Raw genomic sequence first — 20,042 nt, 5'->3', positions numbered from 1 at the left:
ATGTTTGAGTATATAATATCTTCAGACAGATGTATTGAAGTACATTGGCCTTATACAACTCAAGCCATGTGAAAGCAATATGAATGAGTCTGCAATTATTCCCACGCCATTGGAGCTAAAGCAAGACAAAAGAACAGAAGGTCAAAGGATCCCTCTGTAAATTGTTAGTGGATATTAGAAATCTTCGTGGTTTCTTCTGATTTCAGCCATTGGAGTCAAAGTTTCCAATTCAGTATTGTGATGAACACCAGGTGGACATTTATAGACCTATTGACCATCTAGATAAAACAGGTATGGTTTATATGGAGCAGCTGGACCCCATTGTCTTTTAACAATCACATGATACATTATATAGAAGACATGCCTTTGGGGTGTGCTTGAGTACCATCACTGAACTCCAGAAGAATGGATTGAAACCGAGTTTTTTCATTTCTGAGTTGTGCTACTGAAGCCAATGTAGAAAATAGTGAGCCAGCCTCATAAGTAATATATTTGGGATGCCCACAATCCACGGAAGCTTCGGATGCCACCTGCACATATGCTTGCTCTCTAGGGTCCCAGCCTACCCCTTGCAAAGACACTGCTACTGGTCTTTGGGGACACTAAGCTCCTAACACTATTAGAACTATCTTCTTTTTCTGTCTGGGAAGTGTAGTCCTTCTCTACTTCCAAATCACCTTGGGGTCAGTAGAAATAAGGCTAAGTCAGTATTTTGTGATTAGAAAAGTAATGGGTGACAGTCCTGTGGATGCAACCATAAAGCATTCGCCAGAGCCTATGTTTGCACTCTTTGATGACTTGTGTACAGTGTGTTCTAATTTCAGAATCATTTGGCAAATTTTACACTAAACCCGAAAGGGGAGTAGCATTTTTTTTAGGTGTAACATTGAAGTAAGTATGAGTTGAAACTTTAGAAACAAGAAATTAAATTTCTAAATTAGTTATATCAGATATAATAAATTTCTGGTATATTCAGTTCCTACAGATGTCTATACAGGTTTCTTTCTTTTCTTTTTTTCTTTCTTTGTCTCTCTCTCTCTCTCTCTCTTTTATTCTCTTTCTTTCTTTCCTTCTTTTTTGTCTCTTTCTTTCTTTCCTTTTCTTTGCTTTGCTTTGCTTTTTTCTTTCATTCTGCTATGTTGCCCAGGCTGGTCTCAAACTCCTGGGCTCAAGCAATCCTCCTGCCTCGGCCTCCCAAAGTGCTGGAATTACAGGTGTGAGCCAGTGCGCCTGGCCTATGCAGGTATCTTCTATTTGGTTACTAATTGTATTAGTCAGGGTTCTCTAGAGGGACAACAGAACTAATAGGAGATATATATCTATTTATTTATACACACACACGCACAGACACACACACACACACAAAAGGGAGTTCATTAACTCACATGATCGCAAGGTCCCACAATAGGTTGTCTACAAGCTGAGAAGCAAGGAGAGCCAGTCCAAGTCCCAAAACTGAAGAACGTGGAGTCCAATATTTGAGGATAGGAAGCATCCAGCACCGGAGAAAGATGTAAGCTGGGAGGCTAGGCCTGTCTAGTCTTTTCACGTTTTATCTGCCTGCTTTATGTTCTAACTGCGCTGGCAGCTGATTAGATGGTGCCCACCCAGAGTAAGGGTGGGTCTGCCTTCCCCAGCCCACTGACTCAAATGTTAACACCCTCACAGACACACCCAGCATCAATACTTTGCATCCTTCAATCCAATCAGGTTGGCACTGATTAGTGTGTATTAACCATCACACTAATGAAAGGCTACCTAAGTAGAAGAAGGACAATGTTTGACACAGACAATGAACTGGTTAGGATATGTTCAGTGCACAAGCTCTCCCAGGCTTTATTCTGATTTTTGTCTTCAGTTGAAGCAGGTAGCGCTTACGTGTGTTGCATGGAAACATGCTAAAACAGTCACCATCTATCTGAGGTTTCACTTTCCACGGTTTCAGTTACCCACAGTCAACTGAGGTCTGAAAATATTAAATGAAAAATTTCAGAAATAAACAGTTCATAAGTTTTAAATTGCACACGGTTCTGAGTAGTGTGATGAAGTCTCACACCATCCTACTCCGTCCTGCCCAGGATATGGATCTGAATCATTCCTCTGTCCAGCATCTCCATGCTGTATATGCTACCTGCCCATTAGTCACTTAGTAACTGCCTCAGTTATCGGATCAATTGTCGTGGTATTGCAGTGCTTGCGTTCAAGTTACCCATATTTTACTAAATGATGGCTCCCAAAGCGCAAGAGTAGTGATGCTGGCATATTGTTATAGTTGTCCAATTTCATTATTAGTTGTTGTTGTTAATCTCTTAAGGCCTAATTTATAAGTTAAACTTTATCATAGGTACATATGTATAGCAAAAAAACATATATAGGGTTTGATACCATCTGTAGTTTCAGGCATCCACTGGGGATCTTGGACTGCATCCCTTCCCTCATGGATAAGGGGGAGATTACTGTACTGTGATTAAAATACCTGAAATCATGGAGTTGTTGCCCCAAGGCGTAGGCTAATAACATCGACGTGCAGATTCTAACCCCCAAGATGGTATCTGAGACCATAATCTCAACAGTTGTTCAATTACCTCCTCATAGAGTCCTTCAGAGGCTCCCATTCTGAGGGATACCCCTGTAGATAGAAGGAGGCAGGTGTCATCTTCAGGGAATAACCTGTGCTGCTTAAACTTCCAAATGGTGAGAGAGGGGGAAAATTGCCTGATAGCCAAAGGATGAGGCTACCTTATTCTAGGAAGAGATTTCAGGCATTGGTCTTAGGAGTGGTTAAAGAGCTATCATTACTTACTGGAGATAGGGAGAATCTATTACCAGGTGGCAACTGGTAGTATTAGGTTTTTCTTTTGCTTTCATGAGACACAGAACTTTGAAGCTAAAACTTTTGACGCTTAACATATCGAGACTAGCCTGTAGAAGAATACACAGATGGAATGAATGAACACACAGAAAAAAGTCAGTCATGGAATTAGGGGAGGTTTTTATGGTTTTATTAATTTTTATTTAACAAATGCTTAAATGGTGCTTCTCTGGGTCTAGACGTTATTCTAAACACTTTTCAAATATTAACTTCTTAATCCTAGGAGCAACCTTATGAGATAGGTTCTAATATTCCCTACTGATGAGGAAACCAAGATACAGAGATACAGAAACCAAGGTAACCTGCCCAGAGTCATAACAGCTGCCCAGTGGTGGAGCCAGGCAGTTCCACATGGAGATTTATGCTTTAGAGTAAAAGCAGTGCTGTTCAGTGTGTGACCCACAGACAGCCAAGGTCTTTGAACTAAGTCCAATCCACAGTGAGATGAGCACAGAAAATAAGAGTGTTTTGACAGTTCCACAACATCCAAGAGTGTGATGTATTTCATAAAAGTATTGGTCTGGCCAGGTGTGATGTCTCATCCCTGTAATCCTAGCGCTTTGAAGGCTGAGGTAGGAGGATCCCTTGAGCTCAGGAGTTCGAAACCAGCCCGGACAACATCGTGAGACCCCATCTCTACCTTCTTCCAAAAAAAAAAAAAAAAGTACTGGTCCAAAATAGATTGGAAACAAGTAAAACTGGTTCTTTACCACAGACGGTTTGGGAAGCACTGGCCTAGAAGAATTCTCACACTCATGCAAACGGATTTGTACAATTATATATCTATTTATCTCTATCTATATCCCCATATGCCCAAATGTTCATCATTAGGAAAATATATTACAAAATTATGATGTAGCCTATGAAAGAATATTATTCAACAATTAACATGAGGCTGGGCACAGTGGCTCACACCTATAATCCCAGCACTTTGGGAGGCTGAGGTGGCCAGATCACCTGAGGTCAGGAGTTTGAGACCAGCCTGGCCAACATGGTGAAACCCCATCTCTACTAAAAATACAAAAATTAGCAGGGTGTGGTGGTGCACGCCTATAATCCCAGCTACACCAGAGGCTGAGGCAGGAGAATCGCTTGAACTTGGGAGGCAGAGGTTGCAGTGAGCTGAAATCGCGCCACTGCACACCAGCTTAGGCAACAGAGTAAGACCCTGTCTCAAAAAAAAAAAAAAAAAAATTAACATGAATGAACTAGATCTACATGTATGAACATGAATAAATCTCAAGTAATTTTGAATAAATGAAGTTGCAAAGTAATACCTACATTATGATAATTATATAAAATATAAAACACAAAATAATACTATATTCACATAAAAGTAAATGTTTAACAACATGGATAAGAAAGATGCACACTAGCTTTAGAAGAGAATTTAACTCTGATGAGGGCAATTAGTGGGATTGCAACTGGGCAACATAAAAGGCTTCAACTATATCTGTAATCTTTTATTTTTAAAAAACCTGAAGTAAATATGGAAAAATGTTTACACTATATCTAGGTGATGGGTACATAGATGTGAATTTTTTTCTATATTTTTCTGTATTTTAAAACTATTTCATGATAAAATTCGCTTCAGAAAATTTTTTTTAATTCTAGAAAGCCAACTGTACATACCAGAACATTAGGGGCTCTTTATTATTTGCAGTGTCCAGGGATCCATTTGTCTTCCCATTTACTTAATGCCAGTCATTGGTCTTTGGGCAGTTTCTAAAGCCTCTTTGCTAAAGAGGAAGCATTGGTTCAGAGCCCTAGAATAGGCCTAGGGACGCCTAGATGCTGGTACTAGTTTTGTTACTGATTTGTGACAAGCGCTTTTCCACATATAAACCTTTAAGCAACTTGATGCTCCTTTCTATAATAATGGTAAAGATGAAAGGAACACATGGAATGAACTTGGATGTAGAGATAAGATTAAATATATATGTGGTGGAGTCAGATCTGGGTTTAAGTCTTGCCTTTGCCAGTCACTATGAGCCTCAGTTTCCTAAAACAGTCTCTTTTTCTGTTTCCTAAGGTGGGAATCCTAATAAATAATACCTGCCTGGACTTGGGATGATTTGATGAGAGAACAATATTATTGTTGTAGTTATTCCAAATCTGTCACTTAACTGTTTTATCTAGAAAGATAGTAAAATAAATTCTCTACAGCTAATGGCAGCCATTTTCCAAAAAAGATGGGATGAGCATAACATGCCAATCCCTCTGAAGAAGTGATTAACTAAGTAGATGTTTCTAATCTAAATGATGCCACATTCCTTTATAACCAGGCATTTAAAGTGTCTTGGAAATGGTCTTATCCCAAGTCAGGACACCAACTAGGTGATGAATTACATTGCTTCCAGCTCGGAGATTCCCATAACTTGGGCCATGGTTGCATGGCTCCAGTTGCTTGCATGCAACAAACTTGAAACAACAAAATAGAGATTACTCTTGGCTTTTAATTTGTATTTTATACTCTTGCCATTAATTTTCACAGAAAGCAAGAAGCAGAAGTAAATGACAACAGGGGAAGAGGAATGGTCATTCAAAATGTGCATTTGTGAATCTCAAAACCAGGCCATGATGTGCCGTGGAACAGAAATCTTAGGCAGTCATCTGTCTCGCCTGGTAACACAAGGCACAGTTAATGTGGCCGGGCTTCTAGTTCTGCTGACACAACATGTGCTGATAATAAGTCTTGAAGACTTGGATTCAGTAGAGCCACATGGAATCACAGGGGTCTAGTGAATGAAAAGCTTCCGCAAACTTATCAGCAGAAAGATAGCAGAGAGGCCCTGCTTCTATTACCAGTGTTCTGAAGATGTTTATCACCCAGCCTTCTGAGAACAGTAGTTTGACCCATACCAAACACTTCAGAAACAATGTCAACACACCCAAGACCACAGCCAGCAAGGAATTTTCTGAGATAAGATTACAACTTTTTCCTTAAAGAGATGCCAACCAAGTTAGTCGAGCTCCTAATATTCCCTGAGTATAGCAACCCTGTGAGTTATCCTTCATACCAGAGAATTTTAGAAGCTCAATTTTTATGCTTCCAAATATAAATATTCTGCTGCTGTTTTCCAAATTATGCACAAAACTCTAGCAATATCCAAGAAAGTTCCAGCAGGGTCAAGGCTCAGAAAGCCTGAGATTTGTGCCCATGAGACCAGCCAGTTGTAGACACTGAAGACAGCTATCTATTGGCAAAAGCATCCATTCACCTTTCCTTCCATCCTTCCTTCCTCCCTCCCTCCCTCCCTCCCTCCCTCCCTCCCTCCCTCCTTCCTTCCTTCCTTCCTTCCCTCCTTCCTTCCCTCCTTCCTTCCTTCCCTCCCTCCCTCCCTTCCTCTTTCCTTCCCTCCTTCCCTCCTTCCTTCTCTCCTTCCCTCCTTCCTTCCTTCCCTCCCTCCCTCCTTCACTCCCTCCCTCCTTCCCTCCCTCCCTCCTTCCCTCCCTCCCTTCCTCTTTCCTTCCCCTCCTCCCCTCCTTCCCTTCCTTCCCCTCCTTCCCCTCCTTCCCTTCCTTCCCTTCCCTTCCCTTCCTTCCCTTCCCTTCCCTCCCTTCCTTCCTTCCTTCCTTCCTTCCTTCCTTTCCTTTCTTTTCTTTTCTCTTTTCTTTTCTTTTCATTTCTTTTCTTCTTTCTCTTGCTGTATTGCCCAGGCTAAAGTGCAGTGGTGTGATCTCAGCTTACTGCAACCTCCACCTCCTAGGCTCAAAATGTTCTCATGCCTCAGCCTCCCAAGTAGCTGGGATTTTAGTCATGTGCCACCACACCTGGCTAATTTTTTTTTTGTAGAGATGGAGTCTTGCCATGATGGCCAGGCTGGTCCTAAACTCCTGGCCTCAAGTGATCTGCCCACTTCTGCCTCCCGAAGTGCTGGGATTACATGCATGAGCCACCATGCCCAGCCATATCCTTTCACCCTATTTCAGGATTTTATTTCTTCTCTGTTGGCTACATGTAGGCCAGAGGGCCTCCCAGGTAGATTAGACCTCTAGTCTAGGTCTAGGGCAAAGTCATTATAGGAAAAGGTGACTCGGTCTTCGAGTAGATATGAAAAGCCACTGTAATAATTTGTTTAAATACCTAGTCCTGTGTTTGATTTAAATATCAGTATGCAAACTGGCACTGTCAGGGGGCCTATGTGCGGGTGAGGTAGAGCTGGTCAGGTATTCTCCCAAGATCATGGTGATGATGAGAAGCATCAGCATACACAGAGACAACTCACCTTTGATTTATTCAGATGCTAATGGTATCACTTCTTGCTTTGAAGTGTCTCACGTTCATTTCTTTGTATTCCCTGTACACAGCCCTAGTGTGGCTTTCTGGGCTCTAATTCCTCCTTCCCAGGGCTGTGCTGTATATAGTTGCCAAGATTAATTAAAAACAAAGCAATAACAACAACAACAACAAAAAACTCTTTTTATCATGTAATTTCCCAGTAGTCTCATAATAAAGTTTATACTCCTATGGTTTATTATTGAATGTCCTCACAAATTTTTCTATACAGGTTCTTTCTCCACTAATCTTTATTTCATCCAAAGGATCTATTACTGGCTAACTTATTTTTCATTTTTCCTGCCTCTGTGCTTTTGTTCCTGCTGTTTCTCCCTTTTGGAATTCCTTCACCCTTCTATTCAGATACAGCTCTTCCATTAAATCTTTTCAGATCAATCCCGCCTACACTGATCTGACCCTCCTCTGAACTCTACTTACTTGTCAACTAAAGTCCATACCAGCCCTCTGGCAATTAATCACATACAGGCTTGTGAACTTATCTTTATTTTGCGTGCTTAATCTTGCTTTTTCATTTTCTCTCTCTCTCTGTCTCTCTCTCTCTGCTTCTCTCTATTGTGTATGGATGTCTATGTATAGCTAGGTAAGAGGTCTATGAAAATAAAAATCTGTCTTATATATCTTTATAATAGATGACCTAATCAGTGCTCCATGACATAATTATTACTTAGGAATTCTCACTGAGGATCTTGATTTGCATGCTGATGCTCCCGTGCAACTTTCGAATGTCCGGGGATCCTAGCTTTCTCAATACTAGTAGAAACAAGCACTGAGAGCTAGGAAGACATCTGAAGTGGACTTAAAGGGCTTTCTTTTGAATAACTCAAAACTATTCTCTAAAGCCAAGGTAGGTAGATGCTAATGCTGATCTCCTCCGAGTTTAATGAGTATTCAGAAATCAAGGATTTAGGGAAAATTAAATAAAGTTTGCTCAATGTGCTTTTCCTGCATGCCCACATCTGCCACATGCCTGTTCTAGCCTCTCTATTCTTCCATGGCAGCGTGGCTTTCCCTGGACTTGCTCTTCCTCCAACCTCATCTCTAACCCCATATTCAGAGGGAGCCTAGAGAACTGGGCGGGTGTAGACATGAAAGGCCCAGTAGTGTTTGTTTGTTTGTTTGTTTTGAGATGGAGTCTCCCTCTGTCACCCAGGCTGGAGTGCAATGGTGCGATCTTGGCTCACTGCAACCTCCGCCTCCTGGGTTCAAGTGATTCTCCTGCCTCAGCCTCCTGGGTAGCTGGGATTACAGGCATGAGCCACCACACCCAGCTCCAGTAGTGTAGTTTAGTGCTCAAGTCTGGCTGTCTGGAGTTCAGATTTCACCTTGCCCCTATGAGCTGTATGTCCTTAAGCAAGTTAACTCTTTAAGTCTGCAGTTTCTTCTTCTGTAAAATGAGGATAATGACAGAACCTACCTCATAGAGTTATACAGAGAATGAAATGATAGTCCACATTAAATGTTTAGGCTATTGCAAGCATATTATACGATTGAAAATAGTCAATATATGGCATACAGCTTACAAACAATATGCTGAGATTTAAAAAACAAAACAAAACAAACTCTTGTTCTCCAATCACTGTGCCTTTAAAACAGTACAAGAAGTCTCTATACTCTGTCTTGTTTCTCACACCCATGCTCTTGCATCCTCTCTAATTAGGCCACGGCCCCCTCCATTGCACTACAGCTGCTTTTTTCAAAGTCACCAATGATCTCCATGTTGCTCAGTTTTAAGACTTAATTCTTAGGTCAACTCTCCTGACCTATCAAGCAGCATTTGACACAGCTGATTTCTCCCTTTGTAAGACATTTTCCACATGCAGCCTCCAGAACACCCCACCCTCCTGGTTTTACTCCTCCCTCACTGGCTACCTTCTTGTCCGCTCGTCTTCCTGCTTCTGGCTTAGTCTTTGGACTTTGTCTTTATCCATACCCACGCCTCTCGCTGATCTCACCCAGCTTCATGGCTTCCAACCCCATCTCTCCTCTGACAACTCTGCAATTATCTCCAGCTCACCAGCACTTTCTCCCCTGAGCTCCAGACTTGAAGGCAAGCTGCTATTCAATTTCTCCACTCAGGTATCTAATGGGCATCTCAAAGATGTCTAAACCTAAACTCCTATATTCCCTCCCCGAGTCCTGTTCCTCCTATATTCTTCCACATCTCAGGAACCCCGTCCTAACCTCAGACCCAAAACCTGAGATACCCTTGACTCTTTTTTCATATCCCATGCACGCACAGTCTGTCAGCAAATCATATTGACCCTTCCAGCAAAACATCTCCAGAATCTGATCACTTCTAACAACCACTAGGACCACCCTACTTCTAAACCACCAACATCCCTCACCTGGAATAGTGCAGTGGCCTCCCAACCAGTTTCCCTATTTCCATTTGCCCTCAATGTAGAAACCAGAATGACCTTTAAAAATATAAGCCAGATTGAATCACTCTGGCTCAGAGTCTTCCAGTGGGTTTTCACTCCAGGTAAAAGCCAGAGGCATAACACTGGCCTACCACGTGCTTGTTAACCCAGCTCCCAGCAGCTTTTCTGACTTCCTTTCTTACTGATCCCCTCTGGCTTACTCCACCAAGGCCACCCCAGGCCTTGCCTTGGGACCTTTGTGTTTGCTCTTCTGCCCAGAAGGCCCTTTGCCAGATGGCATCACCACCACTAGGCCTTGGCTCACATGTCATGTCATGAGACTGGCCCTGACCACCTGTTCAATCTGTACCCCCTCTTCCAACCCCAGCACTCCCTAATCCCTTTCCATACTTTGTGTTTTGATGTAGCACTTCTCACCAACTGTCATAATTTTCATTTTGCTTATTTTTTCATTTTTTCATTTTGCTTATTTTTTTATAGCCTATTATATGTGTTTCCCACCAGAATGTAAACTCCACGAAGGCAGGAGTCTCTGTCTTCTTCCCACTCCTGTATCCATAGTACCGGGAATGGTGCTTCATACATTAAAAATTGAGTGAGCATTTGCCTTTCTTACTGTTGTTGAGAGGGTTCTCTGGACTGGGGTCTACAGCTGGCCTGGACATTCTGCTTTGTGTCCTAGCTTCCTGAGGATGGAGCAGTCTCACTCCCAGGTTTGCGGCCTGTCTTCACCGCCTCTGACATGGCTGTGTCTGTCTGTTTTCCTCAGATGCATACTCTCATTCCTCAAGTGAGAATGGAGGCAAGTCCGAGTCCGTGGCCAACCTGCAGGCCCAGCCCTCCCTGAACTCCATCCACAGTTCCCCGGGTCCCAAGCGCTCCACCAACACTCTTAAGAAGTGGCTGACGAGTCCTGTGCGTCGGCTCAACAGCGGGAAGGCAGATGGAAACATCAAAAAGCAGAAGAAAGTTCGCGATGGTCGGAAGAGCTTCGACCTGGGATCTCCCAAGCCTGGGGATGAAACAACCCCTCAGGGAGACAGCGCTGATGAGGTACTTACAGGGGGCCCCGGAGTTGTCCATCAGGAGGGCCTTCTGATACGTCTCCTTCCTCAGGTTTTGTCAACTAGGCCATCTCAAATCTCCACTAGTGTGTTATCTTGAGCCTAAGCGATTTGGATTCTTTTTATTCTTAAGACATTGGCCAGTTTGAATTGTGGCTGATTCAGAAACTGACTAGCCCCTAAGACATCCAGCAGACAGAAACCATTCACCTGGGCCTGAGAGGAGTCATTTGGTCATTAGTTCCCTACCTCTACTAAGGACTACATTAAAACCAGCTATACCTGTTTAGATTTAGAATAAAAGAATGAAGATTGTTTCATTTTGAAAACAGGACTGTGCTGGGAGATTGTAGCTGTTTGATGTGTGGCACTCTCTTGAGCAGTGCCACACATCAAAAGGAATAGACCATCCAGAGTTACTCCAGATAACTATGATGAACAGATGAAGATTACAATAGGCAGGGTTTCAGCTCAAAGAAAAAGTTTAATCTAGGAGTCAGTCAGTGATTAAATGGGCCTTCATGAAAACTAATGAACGCCCATACTGGAAGGTTTGAGAGACTGTAGCCAAAGTTAGGCTGGATGAAGCTGAGATTCTGTAACCAAAAGACAGTGGATATGTTTTGATTGGGGAAATGAGATACCTGTTTTATTTGGCACACAATCCTGCTCTGATCACTGATGTGGCTAAGAAATTCTTTGTGATGTGTAACCGGACCCCCTCTTGTTGTGATTTTATGCTACCTGCCATTTCTCCCTCTGGAAATGGCAGCTAAGCCTGGCAGCATTTGGGCTATGGTTTCATAGCCCTACAAAAATGTAAAAGTTAGGCTCTCTCTGACTACTTCCAGCTTTTTCTTTTCTTGCTAATCAATAAGATAGATAGTTTCTGGTTTTGCTTCTTTTTGGGTGTGTGTGTGTGTGTTCCCCACTGGTGCTCACTCACATTTGAAATAAGCAGGTGTATCCATGTATCAAAAGAGGAAATTGCGGCTGAACAGTTAAGAGTGAGTTGAGAGAGGAACTCTCCTCCTATGTATTATTTTTGTTAATGTCAAGTCCAGAACCACTGGCATGTTTGTGACACAGTAACTAATGCTGCTCTTTTGTTCTAGAAGAGCAAGAAAGGTTGGGGTGAAGATGAGCCGGATGAAGAGTCACACACACCCCTCCCACCACCTATGAAGATTTTTGACAACGACCCTACACAGGATGAAATGGTAGAACTTCTTTACTTTCTCACTTAAAAGAGCAACGTGCCGTGCGTGATTTTGTTTTTTCTGTGTGATGGGGGTAGTCATACTCTTTCTCCCATGTTATCTCGTTGTCCACATGAATCCATGCTGATATCAATTGTGTCTCTATTTGGTAGGTGTCCCTTCCCCAACCCTGGAGGTCCAACTTCATTCTAGGCAGTGGAGGGGGTGTGTGCAGAATTCTCAAAGTGGGAATCTGCCTGGTGTCTTGTCCTGTTGATAAAGGGTAATGGCTCTGTCTTTGGAAGTAGCACATCCTAAAAGGAGCAATTCCAGGTAGTTCCAGTCCACAACCATTTTGTCGTACCTGACTGTACAACCAACATGTTAGTTGTTTTCCCTATAGTCAACTCTAAACTCTAATGGTAGCTACCAGTCAAGCCCAGTGTTGGTCAAATTTTGCAATGACAGTATGAGGAATGGAGATGCTGCTAAGGGAAAGTTATTGTCAAAGGTAGGCAAACCTAATATGCGAAATTGCCTGACTTTGCTTTGCAAGATTCCCCGGCCCGCTGGCATGCATAGGCTCACTGGTATTTGAAATATCGATGCCCCCTGTGTCTCCAGTCAGCCGGTGATCATCCCAGTTGTTCTGGAGCAGAAGTGTAGGTTAGATGTGCTTCCAGGTACTGACCCAAGGCTTGGGGCAGCTTTATGTTCTCCCTCACTTGTTACTCAGTCTCCTTGCAGCCCTGCTTTCACATCACTTTGTTTTTTTTTTTTTTTTTTTGCCTTAAGTGTTGCTGATACTCTGTATGTGGAAGTGGCGGGTTTGGGTTTTGACTGTATGGCACTTTCCATTGCTTTTTCAAGTGCCGTTTTGTTGCAGTGGTGGTAGTGGTTGTGGCAGTTTGTCTACCTGTCCCTCCAGGTTCTCCTGTGCTCTCTAGTGCTCTGCCCTGTAGTGGGACAGCCTCCTTCCAGGAGGTGGCCCAGCAAGTGTAAGCAGGAAACAAATGTCTGTAATACCACTGAGCACACAATTCAAAAAGCACCGTCTGCTGGTGTGTCCTTTCTGGTGACATCTCAGTTCTTATTTTAATGCTCTCTGCTTTGCATTTGAATTGTTAACCCACAGACATTAACTGAAGTCTTCCTCTGTGCTAGGCCGGAAGGACAGAATCTAGGGACTCTGAGATGTGGCAGCTGCCCCCATGATGTGACTCACCTAGTCGTGGCCCCTCCTAGGTGATGTTGGTGGCCCTGTCTTCAGGGCCAGCTCTTTGACCCTGGATTGTTGGGAAGAAACATAGTAGGAAGGCTGGTGTTATACCATCCTGGGTTCCTGAGACAGAAGTGCTGCTGCTTCACCTTGAGATGGGAATGAGACCTGCCTACTTGTAATGTATTTTATAAACAGCGATCGTGGCCTGGGGAGTAGGGTGCCCATGTCTCACACAGCCCTCTGCGCAAGGTCCCCACTTGCATAAGGTCACCACCCTCTTTCTCTAATTCCCTCAAACACAGCTTGTTTACAGAAATGGATGTTACATTGTTTCTGGATAATTTTTAACTGAGAATTCTGACTTACCTTTATTTGTGTAGCCTTTTCCTTATCCAGAAATGGGGCAGATGGCAACAGTTTCCTTTCAGATACGTGAACTCTCCTTATTCCTGCTTGTTTGATTTCTGTATGTTTTTTATAAATGTTTGGGAGTGGGATGAACTTCAGAGCATCTAGCAAATGGAGTTGGATTTATTAAAACAATTTTTACAACACTGTCAAAGGAATTTTTAAAAGTTCACCATTGTAATATTGTGCAATTGTCTTCTCCATGTTTCCTTCTAATCTTTTTCACATGTGTGTACATTTTACTTTTACAATTATAATATGCATATGATGTGTCCAATGTTTTATTTACTACCATTTCCTAAAATTGCATGAATTTTTTTCTTCCTAGCTGTAATTTTAATAGCTGGAGAAAACTTTGCTTATTTGCTGTTCCATAATGTGTTTGATCAGCCTGTTGGGGACATCCTAACAGGGTGTTTCCATTGTTTGCTACTATGGCTAATACTACTACATACAGATCACTGTGTATATACAACATTTGTTCTTTTGACTTCTGTCCTTGGAATAAATTCCCAGGAGTAGGATTACTATATTAAAAAGAGGATAACTTGATTTTCCACATAGACGTAAGCTTTTTCCTGCATTCCCCAAGAAAGGATAAAGAATATTGTTATTATCTTCCTTAATTATAATTATTTTCCTCCCATCTCATAAGTAAAGACTTAATAAAGTAACTTAGATTAGATGAGAAGCTTCATTTTTGAAACTTGCCCTCTAACCCAAGGGGCAAAGTTGAAGGAGCCTATGTCCTGGCCTTGGGAACACCACTGCCCTCTGCTCTGATAAGCTGGAAGTAAAAGCACACACATACTGTGCAGGGTTAACCATTTCTCCCCCAGTTTCTTCTCAGGTAGAAGAAGGAAGAAAAAGCCAAACAAAAAACCACCATCCTTCAGTGAGCAGGAAGCCCCAAACCATTGACCACACAAACAACCACACGGACAACTCCTCATTGCTGGTGCAGGGGAAAAGGGAAACAGGGAGGTCCTGGAGTCATCTCTCTTTACTATGAACAGGGTAGTTCCTGGCTGCTTCAGGACTCCTGCTAAAGCCTTTTATTACTTCCTAGTGTTCCAGTTCAGGGGCCTTACCAGAGCCAGCTATGCATTGTGGAGGGGTAAGGGTGTATGTGTGTCAGGGGCAGAGGGGGAGAGTATAGGAAGGGAGTATCTAGCTTGCTGGTCTCTAAGGGTCTTGCCCCTAGCATTTTTGCTGGACACATAATAAAGATCTATATCTAAGGCTATAGTAAAGCAAGGACTGTTTCCCTTTTTTGGACACACTCAAGGCTGGGTTTGTTGAATCCTTCACACCCCGAAACAGCAACGGGCAGCTGTGTAGTGGCCAAAGTCTTGTTTGCCCACAGAGCGGTAGCCCCCACCCTCCAAGCTGTTGCTGTCAGTAGGTGCAGCCCTGGTCTGTAGGCCTCCCAGGAAGTCAGTGATTTCTCCTCTCCCCTCCTTCATAGGCTTGCCTAAGGATAGCCTAGTCCCATCCATTTGCTGCTGGCTAGAATTCCTGATAAGGGGTTGGGCAGGCCTGTATTACACCTACACTCTTCTCCCTCTGTCACCTCTTCCCTCTAAACACAGAACTTTGCTTCCCTTCCCTGGCTTGAGCTTTGGACTTTCTGTTTTACTTCCTGATCACTGTTCCCTATTCCTTGCTAATCTGCTTTTCCTCTGCTGCCCGATGTCTTGCAGTCCTCCTCTTTGCTAGCAGCTCGGCAGGCTTCCACTGAAGTACCTACTGCTGCAGACCTTGTCAATGCAATAGAAAAGTTGGTCAAAAACAAGCTGGTAAGTGGGCGTCCTGGAGGCAGTTCTGTGTGTGTCTCACCTCCACGCTGCTCCAGCCTTGCATCTGTCTGCCGTTTTCTCCTTGCACCTGTCCTCATTCCTCCTATGTGATTGCAGCTAATGATGGTTTCTAAAAAGCTGTACCCCAGAGTCCTTTTTGACTTTGGGAATGGGTATAGGGAATTAACAGACCATTTAGGGGCTGCAGTGTTGATGAAAGTTGAAAACTATCCAAGACAAACTTACCTCATTGCAAGCCTGATCCAGCGGCCCACAGGCAAGTGGCATTCAGTCAGTGATTGATATATATTTGGTTAGCCCAGAAGCTAAGTACACTGTGATGCTGAGACCCAGAACATACTGATTGGATATTTGACAGCACTAGGAAATTTTATGGGGACTTGGGTAGCCTTCCAATGTGCAAAGTCTTTCAAAAGTAGACTGCTGATTATAAAGGGGAATGGGCAATAGTGTGTGGATACCTCACCACAATAAATTAAGAGAGTCAGTGCCTAGCCCTGCGATGGGGGGAAAAACTGAACATAAGCCACTGGCAGCCTGTCTAGCCTGTGACTGTCTCATGGACCCATCAGCCCGTTGGAGGGATAGGTGATGAGTCTGAGCAGGTTTGGGGTTTTGGCATAATGCTGGTGAAAGGGCCCCTTTTTGGATAGCTCATAAGGATGGAGCTATTCCTCCACTCTCCTGTTTTTACATTTAAGTGTATCACCACAGGATGACAATTGGAAGCATTTTCCTTTCTTTCACTCTCATCCATATCACCCATTTAGCTTTTCCCGCAATTCTCATTAGGATAAATGTCTGTGCTTCTGCCAGACTTCTACTGGGCAGTCTTACTAATCACTTAGCCCAGGAGCTAGAGGAAAATGATGGATGCTCTACGGAAAGCTACCTAATAATTTTGACTATAGTAACTTCCTTTTCAGATATCCCAGCATATACTATATAAATGAGGTTTAATACATATGATTTTATTCTTTTCCTGCTAAATTTTCCTTTCTAATTAAAAAAAAAAAAAAAAACCCAGCTGTTTTCAGTACCTAGTGTCAAACTCTTGAAAATTGTCCATTTTCCTGCCATCTTTCCTTTTCCTACCAGCAGGAGTTAAGTTCTCTTCTGGGCACTACATTGACTTTCAAAGACCCCTGTCTGACTGCTTCTCACTTGCTCTCCCTCTCCACACCAACCTATATACCTCTTCATTCTACAAATGCTATATTTAATTTTTTTCTTAAAGTCATCCTTTTTCTTTCTTTTTTGCATTTTTTCTTTTACCATCTGAGCATGGGCCCTGAATTCATTCCTGGAGTATTACAGTAGCCATTGCCTGCCTTTTCCCCACTAAGTCTGCCTTCACCCCCAGTTGGTCTTCTGTAAACACTGCGTATTGCCTCACTCTTGGCTACATAAGCAGTGGTCTCCCATGTGGGGGTGCCCTCAGGTACATAAGACAACTTACTGGGGTATGGGAAGAAAATATTAGAGCCTCTTTATATCATTTTAAAATGGTTTTGTGTGTGTTTTCTTATGTATATAATGATAGTATAGTAGCATAGATATAGAATTTATAAACTAGTTACATGTTTAGGGGTACATGAACAAAATTATTTTCAGTGACAGAGATATATAATCAAAGTTTGGGAATCACTGGCCTATACATAAAGTCTGCACTTATCTAATATTCTGATATTTTTATAGCCTGTCCTCCAACCTACCTTTCCAGCATCTAGTTATTTATTTGGTTGATGAACTCTGCTCCAAACAAATTGTTTTCTTTGCTATCCTCGAACTCACACTTGGCTTTCTTCCCTCCAAGTTTTTGTTCATATGGCCCCACTTCTCTGGAATGTTCTCCCTCTTATGTTTGCTTATCTAGAGCATAATGGTCATTCAGGGTCCTACTCAAATTTCCTCTCTACCAGGGCTTCTCTGACCAGCCCAGGCCAAATTTCCATTGTAATCCCATGGTAATTACTAAAGCCACATACTGCCTGGGACAGCTCTTAAGCAGCTCTGTGGTGTAATTTGTTAAAATATAGTAATGATTTCATTTGCATTTTACCTCCCTAGCTAGATGGTAAGTCATTTAGGATATTATTATTTTTTGCTCTATTAGTATAAAAAGTCTTTTACACTTAGTGGGTTTTTCATGAACACTTGTTTCCAGAGTCCATTTTTATATTTTGGGTTACCTTTTTTCCCACTACTACTGCTAAGCTTTGCACTGCTGACAGTCTCTGGACCACCAATTTGTGTGATCGATGGTGTTAAACATGTAAGCAAAGACATAGAAAAGTCCCATCACAGCAAATTTTCTAGAGAAGAGGGGATGTGGGATGGCATTGGTGTTGATTGGCTTTATTATAGGCTGTCAATAAATGTCTGTTGAATGAATGTCCTTTCTGTGGTGAGTTTGCCATAATGAAGGATTTAACTTCTTCCAGCAATAACTACTCTTGAGGACCTACAGTAAGCCCAGAATTAGAGCTATCTTTGGCTTGACATGTAAAACCAAGCTCACGTCACAGAAAGGAAAGAGGAAGCAGTGGTTTGGTTTCTTAGAATCTTCCTACCAAAATTTGATACTTGGTCCTTTCCACCACTTTCTCTTTCTTCCCTTCCCACATGGGGTAGCAATGTAACAATACTAGGTTGAGAATATCTCAGCCATGCTTGGGAGCACTAAGTTGCATTTTCATCTTCAAGACTCTTAGTCCTATTCCTTATCAGTTCTTCTGCTTAGAAGAAGAAAAGATTCAGAGCTCATAAAAGCTCTGGAGTATTTATTTGACTAAGTACAACTGTGTGATAGCTGCTAAGATAGTATTATCACAGGCTTGGTTAACGAAAGTACAATGTACAGATCAAAAGAAGCAATAGTATTCAAAGGTATTCAGACCATACACGTCATGAGCTGTGTGTGACTAATGCATTCTATTCTTTCTTTTTTTTTGAGACAGAGTCTTACTCTGTCGCCCAGGCTGGAGTGCAGCGGCATGATCTCGGTTCTCTGCAACCTCCACCTCCCAGGTTCAAGTGATTCTCATGCCTCAGCCTCCTGAGTACCTGGGATCACAGGCACACCACCATGCCTGGCTAATTTTTGTATTTTTAGTAGACACAGAGTTTCACCATGTTGGCCAGGCTGGTCTCAAACTCCTAACCACAGTGATCCGCCCACCTCGGCCTCCCAAAGTGCTGGGATTACAGTCGTGAGCCACCACGCCCAGCCAATGCATTCTATTATTCTATTCTAAATGCAACCTTCTACAATGTTCTTGAACAAACTGGAAGGGCCCAGAGGAGGTAACCAAACCATGTGGTCCATGTAATTTGAAGGAAAGTTGAGGAAACCAAGGTTAACTATGGGGAGAAGTTAGGAGAAGATACATGAGAGCTATCTTCTAGTAATTGAAGCACTGCCATGGGAATGAGGTTGCAAAGAGCAACTAACTCTTTGTTACCCCAGAGGGCAGAACCTAGACCTGTGGGTGGGAGTTTTCTTCGTTCCATATGAGGAAGAACTAATAAAGTTCTTTCCACTTTACAGAGTTCAATTCCATCTTACAGGAGCATCTGGTATTCTTGGACTTTACTGAGTCCTTAAAGTCTTTCCGCTCTATTGGTTGCTCAAGCCGTGGCACCGAATTCTGCTTTAGAGTTCATTTGGCTCCCTGGCTCCACCCAAAGGCCATGAGATTCCCCCATGTTCCTATCTCCCAGAGCTGCCCCTGGTGCTTTATGGTCACTTGGTCATTGTTATACCAAAGCTTCTGCCTCGGTGAGTTAGGATCTCTGCTGCACAAGACCTACTGTTAAGGAACAAAAACAGGGTTTATCTGCAGTGCAGATAAAACTCCTGAAGAGTCACCACCCAACCATGAGTTCTTCTGGACGTTAATGGGCCCTTCTGTGGTCTTGCTACCAGCCTTGGTCTTTAATCCGTGCTTTTGTTTATCAAGAAAGGATGCTCACCCATCTCCCCAGATAGAACTAACACACTTTTTCTGGGTTTTGCATTAAGGGATTATCTTTAAGCCAGGAATAGGGCTCCCCCTGCTTTCACTGTGTGATTTTTAATAAAGCCTTTTCTAGACCTGTGGACTGTTGCTGCTGGCAGTGAGTGTGTAAGGAATCAGAAGACCTAGGATTTAGTCCTGCTTCTGCTATCTACTGTATAGTCCTGGGAAAATTACTTAGTCTACTTGGGGTTCTCTTTTACCTCACTTATTAGTGATGCTGATTCTGTCTATTCAAATCTAATCCCAAGACAGTTATGATGATAATTGAGTAGGCATGAACAGGCTTTGTAAACTGATAATCAAGCATCTACAAATGTTAGTTCTTAGCCACCTCAACTGCCTTGTGAAGGACAGGGAAAGGGAACTGTGTCATCCTTATCTCCTGTAGCTTGGTATGAAGCTGGGCACATGGAAACTTAGTATTTGCCAGCAATAGATTGGTTGGGTGAATGTTGCAGGGTAATAGCTTAACAGTCTATACAATTTGGTTTTATTCCCCAAGTTTGAGAAACAAGAGCTTCCTGGCCATGTGAGAATCTAGTGTATCTCTAAACTGAAGTCCTGGAGCCCCAGAAGTCTACCATCTTCCTGGCATGAAAGACCAAGCCTCTGGAAAGAAAGCCCCTAGGCTGAGTGTGGATGCTCACACCTGTAATCCTAGCACTTTGGGAGGCCAGGGAAGGCAGATTGCTTGAGCTCAGGAGTTCAAGACCAGCCTAGGCAACACGGTGAAACCCTATATCTAGTAAAATAC

General features: G+C 42.7%; 1 protein-coding gene across 24 annotated transcripts in view; it reads left to right on the top strand.

The window, feature by feature from the left end:
* The window catches only part of KALRN (kalirin RhoGEF kinase), a 687,608-nt gene that overhangs the window by 586,762 nt on the left and 80,804 nt on the right, over positions 1-20,042 (top strand). For 12 of the 24 annotated variants that reach the window (XM_054551365.2, XM_054551362.2, XM_054551361.2 and 9 more), the window contains 3 exons: positions 10,323-10,606; positions 11,733-11,837; positions 15,150-15,245. In XM_054551365.2, the coding sequence (XP_054407340.2) occupies positions 10,323-10,606; positions 11,733-11,837; positions 15,150-15,245 (485 nt within the window). The remainder of the gene's footprint in view (positions 1-10,322; positions 10,607-11,732; positions 11,838-15,149; positions 15,246-20,042) is intronic. The other 12 variants (XM_054551360.2, XM_054551359.2, XM_054551379.2 and 9 more) reach the window with 3 other exon arrangements.

The sequence above is a fragment of the Pongo abelii genome, chromosome 2 (assembly GCF_028885655.2).
Source record: "Pongo abelii isolate AG06213 chromosome 2, NHGRI_mPonAbe1-v2.0_pri, whole genome shotgun sequence".
Taxonomy (NCBI): domain Eukaryota; kingdom Metazoa; phylum Chordata; class Mammalia; order Primates; family Hominidae; genus Pongo; species Pongo abelii.
This window is presented reverse-complemented; position numbering and strand designations above follow the sequence as displayed.